The 17,837-nt window shown below is 32.6% G+C and overlaps 2 protein-coding genes across 2 annotated transcripts; both read left to right on the top strand.

Moving 5' to 3' along the window:
• The first annotated feature begins 10,830 nt into the window (after positions 1-10,830).
• Positions 10,831-11,526, top strand: LOC132616063 (lipid transfer protein EARLI 1-like). Its single transcript, XM_060330670.1, has one exon. The coding sequence runs from the start codon at positions 10,904-10,906 to the stop codon at positions 11,390-11,392; it is 489 nt and encodes a 162-aa protein (XP_060186653.1). The 5' UTR covers positions 10,831-10,903; the 3' UTR covers positions 11,393-11,526.
• A 1,664-nt stretch (positions 11,527-13,190) lies between these two features.
• LOC132613391 (14 kDa proline-rich protein DC2.15-like) lies at positions 13,191-17,334 on the top strand. Its single transcript, XM_060327399.1, has 2 exons — positions 13,191-13,286; positions 16,734-17,334. The coding sequence occupies exons 1-2, from the start codon at positions 13,191-13,193 to the stop codon at positions 17,136-17,138; spliced, it is 501 nt and encodes a 166-aa protein (XP_060183382.1). The 3' UTR covers positions 17,139-17,334.
• The last annotated feature ends 503 nt before the right edge of the window (positions 17,335-17,837 follow it).

The raw sequence follows: 17,837 nt of genomic DNA, 5'->3' as shown, positions 1-17,837 counted from the left end.
TCCCATCTTAATCTTAGTTTTAAATGTTCTTGAAAATAGGGGTGTGCAAAAAACGATTTCTCGATAAACTAAACCAATAAAAACGCTATTGGTTTATGTCTTTGAATGTATTGAAAGTGAAAAAAGTGTGGAAAAAGGTGAAAATAATGTTTTAGGTATTTTTCAGAAATTGTATTTGAAAAGTTTATGGCCAAACGTTAATTTTCAAGTAAAGTGAAATAAGATTAGAAGTAGTTAGTTAGAGCTAAGTGAGATAATTTTTTGCAACCACGTGTCTAGGTATATATTGGATCTCTTTTTTTTTGTATTTCACCTGGTCTCCACTGTCGGCATTAGAGGTTGCCTAAATTTGAATTCGCACCAAGAAATTGTGCTCTCTAACAAAAGCTACATAGATTCAGGACTCGAATTCGAGATCTCTAATCGAGGATGAAGGAGTATTTGGTACTTATCACTCCACTATAATTGTTGTTGGTATTGATTCAATGTAAATTGATGCAGATATGAGACATGTTATTATGAAATTGACACATTTAATTTTAAAAATTGATGCGAATTTAGATACAAAAAATTGCAATAGACATCTTCTTTTGGTATATGATGTGAAACTGAAAATGATTGTACTTACTTAATGCAATGTAGGATCAATTTATCAACAGGTTCAATTACTGTTGAAAGAGTTTGATGTGTATGTGTGCTGATTAAATTTAATTCAAGTTGAATTGTATGGTTCGAAGAGACTCGATTATTTGAAGGTTTCCAATCTTTTGGTAGATTGAGTAGTCTTAATCTTTCTTTTTTATTTTTCTTCTTTTGTGTGTGTCGGTAATGTATCTAATGTGCAATGTGTCGGTAGTTATTTGTTACTTCATCTATAATAAGTTATTAAACACCATAAAACTATCTAAGATACATCTCCCATAGTGATAAGAATTTGTTATTTAATTCTTTCCCCAAAAAATAATTTAGAGCTTGTTTGAGTTAGCGGATAAAAGTTTTTGACAAGCATCAAAGAACAGTTACGTATTTAAATAAAATATTGAATATTATAATAATCAATTATGGTGTTTGATAGAAAGGTGTTGGTAAGTATATTTTTGTTAAAATTATTGAAATGTACTTAAAGATGTTTGTAAAAAACTTATTAACATAAAAAGGACTAATAAAATAAATAGAATAAACATATAAATAATTTTTTTAGAAAGAGTATTTTGGAGATTTTAAAAGATATTAAAGATAAAATCATAAAAGGTTTGGTCAAATAGAAGTATTTATAAACTATAAAATCATAAATTAAGGTTGACTAACTTAACTTTTAACTATTGAGTTGTAAACACTTGGCTTTTAAGTACATTTATGTTTATCAGGCATGTAAATAACCCAAAAATGTTTATTAGCTAGTACAACTAATTTATAGGTTTAGTCAAACACTCTAAAGTCTAGTTGAGTAAGAAAGAAATAAAATTTCAAATTTACTTTAACAAAAAATGGCACTCCTATTAATTATACTCAATTTTCATGCCAATTGTTGCAAGATTTTCCATGGACGAATGTCAAAATAAAATCTACAAATATGTGAACTCTATACTAGTTTAGTAGGTTATGGTTATCCTAATCCTAATCCTAATCTTGAAAATGAGGTCTATACACTCGATGTCGTAGTGAAATGGTCCTTAGACTTTTATCATATGAAATATTTTTCCTTCGGGGTCGAGAAAATTTAACCTCTAAATAGTTTCTCTCATCTGCTAATTAATTGGTAGCAAAAATAATCACATAGTTTCATGTATGTGTAATATGATACAAAGTTCTACATTATTGGATAATAAGGAATTCACCACACCAAAAACTATGATGCAACGGATGGGATTGTTCCTATGAGATCTTGATTTCGATTCTGGTATAAAAATATTCTTTGCAGAAAGCATTTCCCGGATGGACCCTATGCGGCGTGAATTCGAAATAATCGGACTCCAATATAGTTACCGCACCCCAGATGGAAAACAAATAAAAATTAAAAAGATAATAAAAAATTTTGTATCCCGAAAAATATAACAAGCAATTCAAATGATTCTCAGAGCTATTTTTTTTGTTTTAATCAAATGCTAGTAGCACCGCTCCATAAATCTAAAATGGATTATAACAAAGATAAAAACATAAAGAACTGTTCAATATGAAAAAATTGTGAAGAAGAAGGGTATCGATCCTCGTACCTCTCGCATGCTAAACGAGCGCTTTACCATTTGAGTTAGCGGATAAAAGTTTTTGACAAGCATCAAAGAACAGTTACGTATTTAAATAAAATATTGAATATTATAATTAGCAATTATGGTTTTTGATAAAAAGGTGTTGGTAAGTATATTTTTGTTAAAATTATTGAAATGTACTTAAAGATGTTTGTAAAAAACTTATTAACATAAAAACGCCTAATAAAATAAATAGAATAAAAATATAAATAATTTTTTTAGAAAGAGTATTTTGGAGATTTTAAAAGATATTAAAGATAAAACCGTAAAAGGTTTGGTCAAATATAAGTATTTATAAACTATAAAATCATAAATTAAGGTTGACTAACTTAACTTTTAACTATTGACTTGTAAACACTTGGCTTTTAAGTACATTTACGTTTATCAAGCATGTAAATAACCCAAAAGTGTTTATTAGCTAGTACAACTAATTTATAGGTTTAGTCAAACACTCTAAAGTTTAGTTGAGTAAGAAAGAAATAAAATTTCAAATTTACTTTAACAAAAAATGGCACTCCTATTAATTATACTCAATTTTCATGCCAACTGTTGCAAGATTTTCCATGGACGAATGTCAAAATAAAATCTACAAATATGTGAACTCTATACTAGTTTAGTAGGTTATGGTTAGCCAAATCCTAATCCTAATCTTGAAAATGAGGTCCATACACTCGATGCCGTAGTGAAATGGTCCTTAGACTTTTATCATATGAAATATTTTTCCTTCGGGGTCGAGAAAATTTAACCTCTAAATAGTTTCTCTCATCTGCTAATTAATTGGTAGCAAAAATAATCACATAGTTTCATGTATGTGTAATCTGATACAAAGTTCTACATTATTGGATAATAAGGAATTCACCGCACCAAAAACTATGATGCAACGGATGGGATTGTTCCTCTGAGATCTTGATTTCGATTCTGGTATAAAAAAACTCTTTGCAAAAAGCATTTCCCGGATGGACCCTATGCGGCGTGAAATCGAAATAATCAGACTCCAATATAGTTACCGCACCCCAGATGGAAAACAAAAAAATAAATAAAAAGATAATAAGAAATTTTGTATCCCGAAAAATATAACAAGCAATTCAAATGATTCTCAGAGCTATTTTTTTTTTGTTTTAATCAATGCTAGTAGCACCGCTCCATAAATCTAAAATGGATTATAACAAAGATAAAAACATAAAGAACTGTTCAATATGAAAAAATTGTGGAGAAGCAGGGTATCGATCCTCGTACCTCGCATGCTAAGCGAGCGCTTTACCATATGAGCTACATCCCAAGAAGACAGGCCGTAGTTGAATTAATATAAATTATTACGGACGTTAAGGGAAGAAATTTCTAAGTCCTAAGAACCCAAAGAGAAAGTAAAGCACATAGAAAATAAAATGTAGTGCCCTAGATGATGAAGTAGTACATGACTTAAGTCAATTCTTGTGTATAATGATGGCAGAGTGAAAAGACTAATAGAAACTGAGACAGTTTCTCCAGGCTTTGATCCAAAAGCTTGTGTTGAATCCAAAGACATTGTTGATTTCACCAGTATCACAAATAGGTGCTAGTCTTTTTTCACAGAGCAATTAATGTTTGTAGCTAATGTTTAGCTACTCCATTTCTTGCTACGATGTGCTAAACCTGTTAATCGGTATGAACCGGACCGGTAACCGGTTAACAAACCGTCCGGTTTCCGGTTAAAAAATCGGAACTGGCCACTGATTCCGGTTTACCAATTAAAAACTCGAAACCAAAACCGATTCGGTTCAAATACGTCCAAAAGCTCTTTTTTTGTTTTTTGTATAGTATAGATATATTATAGTATTTATTAGTATATTGTAAGTATATTTACATATGTTATATAAGTTTATAAGTAAAGTTTATATATTTACTTACTAACAGGCTAACAACAAGTCAGCAATACATCATATACGTGTATATATATATTAGGTTATATGCTTAAGTTATACTACATATACCTAAAATATAGTAAGAATCTACTTATATATACTAATATACTTAGATTATATAACTTATATATATATATATATATATATATATATATATATATATATATATATATATATATATATATATATGTTTAAGTTATATGTATACTATATATTATAAGTATATACTTAGTATATTTTAGGTATATTCCTAACTTAATATAAGTAAAAATATGAATACAACTAAATAGAAGAAAGCTCAATGAGCTATATATTTTATTCATTCTTGGATAACATTTATTTACAAGTTGTAATTTTTCATAACTTGCAAATAATACATGAGTTGCAAAGAAATAGTAGAATGATAAAATTACCAATTCTCAATCATTTGGTTGCGCCGCTCCGATCTAATCCAATCACGAATACACACTAGTACTTGCAATCTAAAGCCGGATAATGAGTGTCTATGGTCTCCAATTTGTTGTCTTCCTTGCTAAATGCACTCTCTGAAGCCACGGTTGATACTTGAACCGTAAGGATATCTTGAGCCATTCTTAAGAGTATCGGATGACTTCTCTTGTATTTCTTCCACCATGATATGACGTCCAACTCATCTAGTTCGTTGATATTCACATCTGGCTACATCAAATGAAAGTGACATTCATCAAAGTTTGCACTACAAGAAAGAGTTGGATGTGAATGTAAAACTTTTAAACCCGACAAGCCCTTTTTGCTTCTTTGAGAAGTGGTAGGGCGTGGAGCAATGGGTGTAGCATGTTCTTCCAAATTAGAATAATGAGTAAAAACTTTTCTAAACTAGTCATCAGTAGCGAGTTCGGCTTCAGCTAAAGATGGTTGAACTCCCTCTTCAATTTCTAAAAATGTATAAATTTGACCAACCAATGTTTTATTATAAGACACTTTTAAACACGGATTTAAAAGAGAACCCAATATAAATAAAGTTGAGATGGAAAGAAAATACTTCTTAAATTTTGTTGTCCTATAAAAAATAGCCGCTTGATAACTAGATTTATATTTATACTCTTTTAAACTCTAGCAAGTTTCCGCTAAGTAGGCTAAAATTTCGGTTACCGTGGGATAGAATTGTTTAGAACAAGCAAAAATTGCATTATAAAAATTTTCTAAGTGTTCAACACATTCGTTAACATCTTCTCAATGCGTAAAATTTAACCAATCATTATTATTAATATTATATTTGTTGTGAACTTGTTATATTTGTTGCGAACTTGTTGTTGTTCTTGAATTTGGAAGTATAAATTTTATTCAAGATCCTTTAATGAATGAAAGGAAAAACAATCTTTTCATGTTCCTTGAACTCTAATTCATGTTTAAATGGTGGTTAATGTGTGTGAGAGGATAAACCCACATTAAACCTAGATTGTAACAAATCCTATATATGTATGTGATATTATGAATGTTTTTCTCTATAAGATATGCTTAATAATGATGGTTAAGAGTTGGTAATGATATTCACAATGATGATTTAAGACATCGAAATCTTTCGTAAAGAAGTTATACGTTTTCAAACATTGGTTGGAATGAATTATCCATTCAATATGGCATAATGGTCCGCAATGATAATTTGACTACAAAGATGATTTGTTTTAGACAAGGTTATGCGTGTGTAGGGTCAAGCCTGCTTCGAACCATACACGAACTATACTACTTTGTGAAACTCGCTTTTCCCCATTATTGGATGATTGAACTTAATCTTCTAAAGATTGGACCTTCAACTTGTTTTGTTATAAAATGGGTTTCTTAAACTTGAAATTGAATAAGATATTTGAATAAGATTCTCAATCGGTTGTAACTTGAAATGCCTCTATTTGAGGTGGTGACTTGAGAAGTGAGATTCGGCTCTAAGCCATGATTGATAATTTGGTAATATGACATGATTTGTATTTTGTTTGTGTTTTGGTCTATATGGGCAAGCTGTGCTAGTCCAGAGGACGATTAGCCTCCGTGATTTCCTAACTCGGAGTATCAATATGATTGATGTACTGCCTAGCCATTTGGAAGGATGAGTGGTCACTGGGGATTTCATATTTCGGTGTGTTTATGCCTAGTCATTCGGGAGGATGAGTGGTCACTGAGACTTTATAATTCGGTGTGGTGCGTTGCGACAATGGAACCCTACGGTCATCCCCTCGATGTGATTGATTCTGGGGCCTGTGTCGGTATGTGTAATATTCGTATCTCTCATGAAACTGTTATTGACAATCATGATAAATTTGAAAGGCATAATTAAAAGTTGTAACTTAACAAAAGACTTTATAATCGGTTTTGATAATTCTTATGGTGATACACATACTGAATACTTGTTTTTATATTGATTAATGGCTTTGTAAACTGTTTAACAAATGATATTGAGAATCACAAAGTGGAATGACTGTTTTTATGCCATCTTTTCAGAATTGATTTCTTTATGTATTATTATATTTTATTTTCATAATACTTGTTGTCCCTGAGACACTCACTGAGTACGAAAGTACTGAGGCATACCATTGTTATTTTTTATGGTATGTTAGGTAACGAAAAAGAGTAGGTTCGTGATACTTTTGACGTTTAAGATAACTTGCTGCTGCTGTTGATTTGGTGAGCCCACGTCCTTGTTCGTGGGACACTTCTTGTTTGATTTATTCTAGATTTCCGGGCTGCGTCCCGAAGTTTGACAATGGTTATGTCTCTTAGAAGCTCCATAGATAGTTGTCAAAATTGTGGGTAGATTATCAAAGTCTCGTACGACTTAATGAGTGTTTCCCACGTTTATAACTATTTACTTATAAAGACTTTCGCTGATTTAATTCACGTGTTCATGATGTGTTACATTTAATTTATAAATTGTTGGAGGCGAATGTTTTACCTGGCGGGTTCAAGTATTATTATTGTGTTGTTTAGGTTCTTCCGATGTTGTTCATGACTTCGAATGCCGGTCACGTCTATGGTGGGTTTTGGGGCGTGACAATTGAGTAGTCTTAATTTTTCTTTTTTATTTTTCTTCTTTTGTGTGTGTGTGTGGGGGGGGGGGGGGGGTAATGTATCTAATTTGCAATGTTTCGTAGTTATTTTTTATTTCATTTATAATAAGTTATTGAACACCATAAAACTATCTAAGACACATCTCCCATAGTAATAAGAATTTGTTATTTAATTCTTTCCCTAAAAACTAATTTAGAGCTTGTTTGAGTTTGCTGATAAAATTTATTGACAAGAATCAAAGAACAGTTATGTATTTGAATAAAAATATTGAATATGGTAATAATCAATTATGGTGTTTGATAGAAAGGTGTTGGTAAATATATTTTTGTTAAAATTATTGAAATGTCCTTAAAGATATTTGTAAAAAACTTATTAACATAAAAAGGACTAATAAAATAAATAGAATAAAAATATAAATAATTTTTTTAGAAAGAGTATTTTGGATATTTTAAAAGATATTAAACATAAAATCGTAAAAGGTTTGGTCAAATAAAAGTGTTTATAAACTGTAAAATAATAAACTAAGGTTGACTAATTGACTTATAAACACTTGACTTTTAAGTACATTTATGTTTATCAAGCACGTAAATAACCTAAAAAAAATTATTAGCTAGTGTAACTAATTTATAGGTTTAGTCAAACACTCTAAAGTCTAGTTGAGTAAGAAAGAAATAAAATTTCAAATTTACTTTAACAAAAAATGAAACTCCTACTAATTATACTCAATTTTCATGGGATTGTTCCCCCGAGATCTTAATTTCGACTCTGGTATAAAAAAATTCTTTGTAGAAAGCGTTTCTCGAATGGACCCTATGTGGCGTGAATTCGAAATAATCAGACTCCAATACAGTTACCGCACACTAGATGGAAAACCAAAAAAAATTAAAAGATTCTCAGAGCTATTTTTTTTTGTTTTAATCAAATTCTAGTAGCATCACTTCATAAATCTAAAATGGATTATAACAAAAATAAAAACATAAAATAATGTTCAATATAAAAAAAATTGTGGAGATGCGGGGTATCCATCCTCATACCTCAAGCATGCTAAGTGAGCGCTTTACCATCTGAGCTACATCCCCAGAAGATAGGTCGTAGTTGAATTAATATAATTTATTTACGGTCGCTAAGGGAAGAAATTCTGAGTCCTAAACCAAAATGCACCTAAAAAAATATTTTGAACCAAATACCCCCACCAAAAAAAAATGTTACCAAAATGCCTTTAGCATAGTAAATTACTGTGCTATAGCGCTTAACGGAGATGGCTCTGTCAAGTACTATAGCGCAGTAAATTACTGCGCTATAGTGGTCCTCTTTTTTTTTCGCCCCTCCTGGTTCCCTTCTTTCATTACACTTTTTAGCGTACTTTGGCCATAGATTAATCATGCTTCGGGACCTTGAAACTTCAATATTTTATATAGAATCCTACTTATTTTTGTGCTATTCATAATGTAACACTGTAAGATACTGTAATTGCATGCATGCATTGGTTATATATTCAAAATTCAAATCCTATTAATACCGAGTTCGTATAAAGCAAAAAAAAAAAGCATAAAATTCTAAGTTTCAACTAGTTTTAGCATTTTGTATGCCTCCTCCGTTATTCAAAATATGACAGATGTTCCAAGAATTAAATTTTCTTTATTCTGGGATGGACAAATTATATTCGAGGAAAATAATTTGCGCTACGATTCTCCCCCAAAATACCATGTTAAGTTTTCACTTGACTTAAAATTCTCAAAACTACTCCAAGCCTTGTATAATAGACTACAAGTTAGTAGAAGTGATTTTGATCTAAATATAATTGGAAAATATCCGGTGTCATTTATGCCGCAAGGTGTAACTAGTTATGGACAGTGGTACATTCAAGACCATGATTTGTTGACTGATTTTTTGAAGGCGCCTTATGATTATAGGCAATGCATAACTTTAAACGTCCTTGAAATGTATATAGAGAAGGTGCCCATTAATCGACTTGAAGTCATGGCTAGGGGTCCTCAGGAAGCCCGAAATAGACGTCGTTAGGAAGCCCCGCCTATAATTCAAGCTGAAGTCACTCAAGAGGAACCTACTTATCAACACAATTACCCTGACATGAGTACCTATGAAAGCATCTTGACTAGCCAAATGCCTCTGGATAGTTTAAGTCAGTAATTTGACAGGCTGTGGTAAATATTCATTTTGTACAATATGTGTAATGGCACTTGAATGCTACTAATGATGTCTACAATATTATTTAGGGGTTATACACCTGATATAGATCATATCGGACAGTCTCCTCAACCGAGATAGAGGAATGAGGTTGGAACATCCACAGCCTATCCAATAACTCAAAGCGATGGTCCTTCCTCAAGTTTCGGTGCAGTTGATTATATTCGGTACGTCTATTTTTTTAACATCAATAGTGTTATTTGATGTGTAGTAGTTAAAACACCCTAATTTATTATGTAGGGAGAATGTGGTGGTTGCACCAAATTATAGGCAAAGGCCTGCTATGGATGGTCCGGATTATCCGAATTATATAGTGACATCATCCAGCGATAGTGAGGAAATACCTAATGCGGAGCAAAGTGACGATGATATTGAGGTTGGAATTAATCCTCAACATCAAGTAGAACTGTTGCAAAACATGATGGAAAGTCCGACACACGAGGAGGAACTGAATTCACATCAACCATTTGAATAGCAAGAGTTGACTCCGATTCAGCCGCAAAGCCAATTTCAACAGCAAGAGTCGACGCCGATTCAGTGGAATTTTGATGAGATCCCCTATCTTGGTAATCTTCTAGATCGCCCAGATGCCTTTGTCTTTACTAGGGATGATGATCATATTCGGCGAAATTTGTGGAAAGAGCTAGTGGATATTTTAAAACAAAAGGCTCATATTGAAAAAGGGATGATTTTCAGCTCGAAAAAATCATTGCAAAGGGATATTAAGATTTATTGCATATAGGGGATGAGGACGTGTAAATTTGATTATTCCACATGAAAAATTTGGCGATTGATCTGCAAGCGAAAATATCAAGGCTCCGAATGGATGCTCCGTGGTAAGAAAACTGCTGAAAAGATGTGGACTATTTCAAGGTTCTACACAAAGCACACTAGTGATATGGGTGACCTCCCAGTTGATCACTGAATTCAAGATATGAATATGATTGCTTGTGTATTAGTTGACGACATTGGAAAAAACCCAAGGAATCCCCTTAGGCCACCGAATTTGTTGAGTCGCCCCTGACACATAGTTTCTGCAAGTAATTTATATTAGGAGCCTGTTTGGAAAGTCACATAAGGAATGGATTTGTGTGTAGTTGGGTGTATTTATACAACTTTGTATGTTTGTCTAAACAAGTCAGCATGAAGTTGTGCGTTATTCAAAGGGTGTAAGTATACTCTTCAATTTTCATGGGGAGGTGAGAACTGATAGTAATTACATTATGTCATTACAACCTAATGTAAATTTTCTAATTTTATTTTATCTTTCTGAAATATATTTTGTAATAATCCTTTTACACTATTTCTCATATTCTCATTTTCAACCTTCCAACATTCTCTCTCTCTCTCTCTCTCCCTTCTCTCTCTCTCTCTCTCTCTCTCTATATATATATATATATATATATATTGACTATGATGCTTAATTTTGCATTCTATAAATACTAACCTCCTATAATCATTTCAATATCAACCAAACCCAAAATCCTACTTAAAATTACTTAGTAGAAAATGGCTTCTATGAAAACCACCTGCCTTGCCCTCTTTCTTCTTGTAAACATTCTTTTTTTCTCTCTTGTGAGTGCATCGCCTAAACCAACGCCAAAGCCGATGCCAACTCCAACGCTAAAGCCGCCAACACCAATGCCGATGCCGATGCCGACGCCAACGCCAATGCCGATGCCGATGCCAATGCCAACGCCGAAGCCAACGCCAACCCCGGGTATCAGCTCCCAAGACAAGTGCTCTATTGATACTCTCAAATTACGTGTTTGTGCTAATGTTCTTGACAATTTACTGGGAGTTAGAATTGGAAATCCATCAAAGAAACCTTGTTGTTCTCTCATTCAAGGACTTGTTGATCTTGATGCCGCTCTTTGTTTATGCATTGCCATTAACGCAAATGTTCTTGGAATCAACCTTAATGTCCCTATTTCTCACAGCCTTCTTCTCAATGCTTGTGATAAAAAAGTTCCATCTGGCTTCCAGTGTCCTAATTGAACAACCTAGCTATGCATTTCTCATGTAAGGATAATATATTCCAGTGTGTGGTAATTAACTCTTTGTTGTTATGGTTGTGTAATAAGTGGAATTGATCGAGTATCTTGAAATAAGTTCCTCTTTGAATCTCATAAGCTTGATTTTGTACTTTACCATATCGAAGTCTATTTGTCGTAAGGTTGTCATTTTTCTTTTATCCTTATCTATGGAATCCGCGACTTTTATAGGACAAAAAAAATGTTGAATCAAACTAATACAAAAGAAAAAAAAATAGTTTTCACGCACTAATTTAGTGCATGAAAGGTCAAACTTTTGTTTTTGCAGTTTCGTCCTTTCACGCACTAAATTTGTGCGTGAAACCTATTTATGTTTTTTTTGTATTAGTTTGGTTCAACTTTTTTTTTGAGGTCCTACCAAAGTTGCAGATTCTTATCTATGTTAAGAGAAACATGTATTGTTTTTCATTATGTGTATATGTTTATGAATATGCTCTGTTCGTAGTTGAATTTGAGTTATTAATAGCATTGTTATGACCTCGATAAATTTGAAATTTTATTTCTATATGTATTCGAGTAACACAAATATAAGGCTCAAAAACATGACCGGATGGAGTACAACCCTGCAGAGCGCATATTTGAACTCACAACAAGTGTGCACCAAGGTAAAGGAGGTAACATCCACACAATTTGTGAGATTCCAAGAACATGCACATGCAGCAAGTGGCAATCATATCACATGCCATGTTCTCATGCCTTCAAGTATTTTATCGCAATGGGAAATAACGCCTCCTCGTACATGGCTGAGGAATGTACAGTTGAAAATTATACAAGAACGTATGCTGGAAGGTTCTACCCACTTGGCAGTGACAATTATTGGCCACCTGATCCACTTTCAATGGTTGCAAATAAAGCATTTATCCGTAAATTGAGAAAGAATGCATACTCGCGTATTCATAATGAAATGGATGTTCCACCGGGGAGATACACTTGAAAATACTTATTTTGCAATTATGTTGGTCATAATAAGCGCAAGTGTCCCTTACGGCATGGTGGTTAAATACATCTCGCGGTCGAAGTACCTCTTGTGGTGGAGCAAACTTTAGTGGTGGAAGTACCTCTAGTGATGGTGGCACATCTCGCGGTGGTTGCGGAAGATCAACTCAAGGGCATTAATTGATAAATGCTTTTAAAGTTTTGTTCTTACTTTGATGATTTTATTTTAAAAAGTTTGGCTTTCTTATTAATTAGTATGTTAAGTATTTTCATCTACTTAACGTTATAAATGAATGGTGCAATTTAATTAAGTTTTTTTTTGTATGAATGTTGCCATTTTGACTAAAGTTTGATTAATTATTAATGAACAAGTTTAAGTATTTGTAAAGAACTTTAAGCTAATGTCACCGAGCCTTCAAACGAAAATGGTGTTCGAGCACTTTTCAACCACTAGGTATATTTACATATGTTATATAAGTTTATAAGTAAAGTTTATAAATTCGTGTATATATATATATATATATATATATATATATATATATATATATATATAACATTTATTTACAAGTAGTAGTTTTTTTTTAACTTGCAAATAATACATGAGTTGCAAAGAAATAGTAGACTAATAAAATTACCAATTCTCAATCATTTGGTTAATTTCCCCCATATCACATTCGGCCATGGAGATATCTTCAAAGTCTTCCATTTGGTCCGGTCGACTTGATATCAAATCTTCAATCTCTTCCTCTTCGCCTTGCTCCGCTTCTAAGCTTTGGTTGTGTCTCTCCGATCTAATCCAATCGCAAATGCACACTAGTGCTTGCAAGCTAAAGTCGTATAATGAGTGCCCATGGTCTCCAATTTGTTGTCTTCCTTGGATAAATGCACTCTCTGAAGCCACGGTTGATACTTGAACCGTAAGGATATCTCGAACCATTCTTGAGAGTATCAGATGACTTGCCTTGTACTTCTTCCACCATATTAAGGCGTCCAACCCATCTAGTTCCTTAATATCCACATCTGGCTGAATCAAATAAAAGTAATATTCATCAACGTTTGCACAACAAGAAAGAGTTGAATGTGAATATAAAACTTTTAAACTCGACAAGCCCTTTTTGATGCTTTGAGAAGTAGTAGGACGTGGAGCAATAGGTGTAGCATGTTCTTTCAAATTAGAATAATGAGTAAAAAAAATTCTAAACTCGTTATCAATAGTGAGTTCGACTTCAGCTAAATATGATTAAATTCCCTCTTCAATTTCTAAATATATATAAATTTGACCAACCAATGTTTTAGCATAAGATACTTTTAAACAAGGATTTAAAAGAGAACCCAATCTAAATAAGTTAAGATAGGAAAAAAAATACTTCTTAATTTTTTTTGTCATATCAAAAATAGCCGCTTGATAGCTGGTTTATATTTATACTCTTATAAAACTCTAGCTATTTCCGCTAAGCAGGCTAAAATTTCGGTTACCGTAGGAGAGATTTTTTTAGAAAAAGCAAGAGTTGCATTATAAATAATTTCTAAGAGTTCAACACATTCCTTAGCATCTTCCCAATGCGTAAAATTTAACCAATCATCATTATTAATATTATATTTGTTGTGAACTTGTTGTATGTGAATCCTATACTCATATGCTTGTTGTAGCATAATGTAAGTGTAGTTTCACCTACTCTCAATTTCTACTTGAATTTTTCTAGGTCTAAGATTATTTTCCAGACAACAATTCTTAAAATCTCTAAGTCTTCCCCTATTAGCATTACAAAAAAGAAACGCAACCGCCTCTCTAAATTTTTGAATAGAATCGTCAAAACGCACAAGACTATCTTTAACAATTAAGTTTAAAGTGTGACAACTACAACTCACATGAAAAATATTTTTTAGAGGATGGTTTAATTCTCTTTTTTAAAAAAACCAATCACCTTTGTATTATTAGAAGCATTATCTAAAGCAATACAAAATATTTTTCTATATATGTTAAAAAATCTCATAATAGTAGACATTAAATCCTCTAAATTTTTTCCATCATGACGACCTTTTCGTTCATCATATAAAAAAGATATAATTCTCTTTTGCATAACCCAATTTTTATCAACCCAATGACATGTAATAGCAAAAAAATTTAACTTGTTAAGACTAAGACCCAAATCAACGGTAAGAGAAATATTAAAATTTAAAGAATTAAATGCATAGCGCAAAAAAAAATCTATATTTTTTATATAAATCTATAACATCCGCTCTACAAGTACTTCTAGGAATACCCTCAAATAAAGGATTATAACAACATTGAATGTAAGTAACAAATCCCAAACCCGAAGGAAATGAAAATGATAAACAATCATAAGCTACCATTTTAGCTATTTTTATAGGCTATTTTTTCTTGTCATACTTACATTTTTTACCGGTTTATGAGTCTATCGTCATTTGAATACCCCCCCCCCCTCCACACACATTTCAACCCATTTTCGTTTCCCAAACATCCATATGTTTCTTCTCATATGAGCATTTAGTGTACCCGTTCCACCATCGTTACTAGTTTCTTTCCTAAAAGCAAATACTTGTCCACATAGGGTATATTTAGATGTTTGGCTTCCCTTATCCTTAGTCATAAATTTTCAAATTTTAGCAGTTGGCTTACGAGTTCTAGGCGATTTGTCTTGTGTATGTGATTGTGCAGGACATGTATCTCCTATGGAATTTTCGGGGGCATGTATTTCATCATCATCATTATCATCAATTTCATTAAAAGTGTCGGTATAATGTTGTTGCATTGCCTCATGACCTAAAAGTGGATTATTTCCACCAACATCAACACCTAAATTAGGTGTTTCTTCCACAAATTTTTCCTCATTAAGCCTACCCCTAATAATACCACTACTACCGGCACCACATCTAAATCTCTTCGCCATTATTAAATAGAATTAATTTAAATCACAAGAAACTAAATTGCAACAAATTAAATTGCGTAAATTAAATTGTGAAAAATAAAGATAGAGTTGGAATGAAGGTACCAATTGCCGGACTAATTTCCAACAAAGTAAAGGCGGCTAGAACTGCAATTCCACCAAATCTACGTCGGATTGTTGCAAAATCACCAACTCCACCAACAATTAATATTATAATTGCAAAATTAATAATTGAAACAATAATAAGACTTTATAATATTTATTTTAGAGAAATTTAAAGTGTCTAATTGTTGCAAAGTAACTATAATTGAGAGATTGAGATTTGAGAGAAAGAGAAGAGTAAATTGGTGTGGATTAAAATGAAAATGGAGAGGGGTTTATATAGGGGTTGGGATGGGTTAAAGTGTTAAAAAAATGTTTGGGGGTTTTGGGGGGGGGGGGGGGGGGAATGGGTTTGGGACCGTTTGGCACGTCCATTTTTGCAAATGGACCGTTGGCCAACGGTCCAACAGAGCAGCCCAACGGCTCTACTTAAAAAATAATAATAACAATTCCACCGATTTTGCCGGTTTAACTGGTCCGGTTCCGATTTTACCGGTTTAACAGATTATGGTTCCAAAAAGATTGAAACTGGACCGGTATATAATAAACAGTTAACCGAAACCGGTTCTGGTTACCGGTTTGAACCGGTTAACCCGAACCGGTTGACAGGTTTAGTTGTGATGAAACGAGTTTAAAAAAAAAAGATTAGAAATTATAATTCATTCGTTAATTTTTTTATTCATTTACATCTTCACATTATCTCTGAATATAGATCTTTTTGAGTCATCTACATTTGTCATTGATATAAATGACACAAAATAAATTAAGGCCTCATATTGTAGTTTGGCTTTAGGCCCCCGAATTTGTTGAACCGCCCCTGACACATAGTTTCTGAAACTTAATTTATATTAGGAGCCTGTTTGGAAAGTCACCTAAGGAATGGATTTGTGTGTAGTTGGGTGTATTTATACAGTTTTGTATGTTTGTCTAAACAAGTCAGCATGAAGTTAAGTGTTATTCAAAGGGTGTAAGTGTACTCTTCAATTTTCAAGGGGAGGTGAGAATTGATAGTAATTACATTATATCATTACAAAGTAATGTAACTTTTATAATTTTATTTTATTTTTCTGAAATATATTTAGTAATAATCCTTTTACACTATTTCTCTTCAATTTCTCTTATTCTCATTTTCAACCTTCCAACGTGTTCTCTCTCTCTCTCTCTCTCTCTCTCTCTCTATATATATATATATATATATATATATATATATATATATATATATATATATATATATATATATTGACCATGATGCTTAATTTTGCATTCTATAAATACTCACCTCCTATAATCTTTTCAATATCAACCAAACCCAAAATCCTACTTAAAACTACTTAGTAGAAAAACGCTTCTAAGAAAACCACCTGCCTTGCTCTCTTTCTTCTTGTAAACATTCTTTTTTTCTCTCTTGCGAGTGCATCGCCTAAAGCGACGCCAATGCCTATGCCGACGCCAACGCCAACCCCGAGCCTCAGCTCCCAAGACAAGTGTTCTATTGATACTCTCAAATTAGGTGTTTGTGCTAATGTTCTTGGCAATTTACTTGGATTTAAAATTGGAAATTCATCAAATAAACCTTGTTGTTCTCTCATTCAAGGACTTGTTGATCTTGATGCCGCTCTTTGTTTATGCATTGCCATTAACGCAAATGTTCTTGGAATCAACCTTAATGTCCCTATTTCTCTAAGCCTTCTTCTCAATGCTTGTGATGAAAAAGTTCCATCTGGCTTCCAGTGTCCTAATTGAACAACCTAGCTATGCATTTCTCATGTAAGGATAATATATTCCAGTGTGTGGTAATTAACTCTTTGTTGTTATGGTTATGTAATAAGTGGAATTGATCGAGTATCTTGAAATAAGTTCCTCTTTGAATCTCATAAGCTTGATTTTGTACTTTACCATATAGAAGTCTATTTGTCGTAAGGTTGTCATTTTTCTTTTATCCTTATCTATGGAATCCGCAACTTTTATAGGACAAAAAAAAAGTTGAACCAAATTAATACAAAAAAAAAACATAAATAGGTTTCACACACTAAATTAGTGCGTGAAACCTATTTATGTTTTTTTTTTTTTTTGTATTTGAATGAGCCAACAAAAAGTCATGATCTTTTGACCTTTTCAGCCAATGAATTTCAACTCCCATTCTATTTTCTCACATCATTTGTCTTCCATTAGTTGCCCACCTGCTTTCTCTTCTTCTTAAGTTCTCATTGCACTTCATCGCATGGAGTCCGGAATCAAAATGCCTCCAAAAAAATCACTTTGAACCAAAATACCCCAACAAAAAAAAGTTACAAAACTACCTTTAGCGCAGTAATTTACTCCGCTTAAGCAGTTAATGGAGATAGGGTCGTTAACTGCTTTAGCGCAGTATTTCACTGCGATATAGAAGCAAAAAAAAAGAAATCTCCCTAAGTTATGACCATCTAAAGTTTGACGACTTTA

The sequence above is a fragment of the Lycium barbarum genome, chromosome 10 (genome assembly GCF_019175385.1).
Source record: "Lycium barbarum isolate Lr01 chromosome 10, ASM1917538v2, whole genome shotgun sequence".
Lineage (NCBI taxonomy): Eukaryota > Viridiplantae > Streptophyta > Magnoliopsida > Solanales > Solanaceae > Lycium > Lycium barbarum.
The sequence above is the reverse complement of the archived record's forward strand: the minus strand, read 5'-3'. Positions and strand labels throughout refer to the sequence as shown.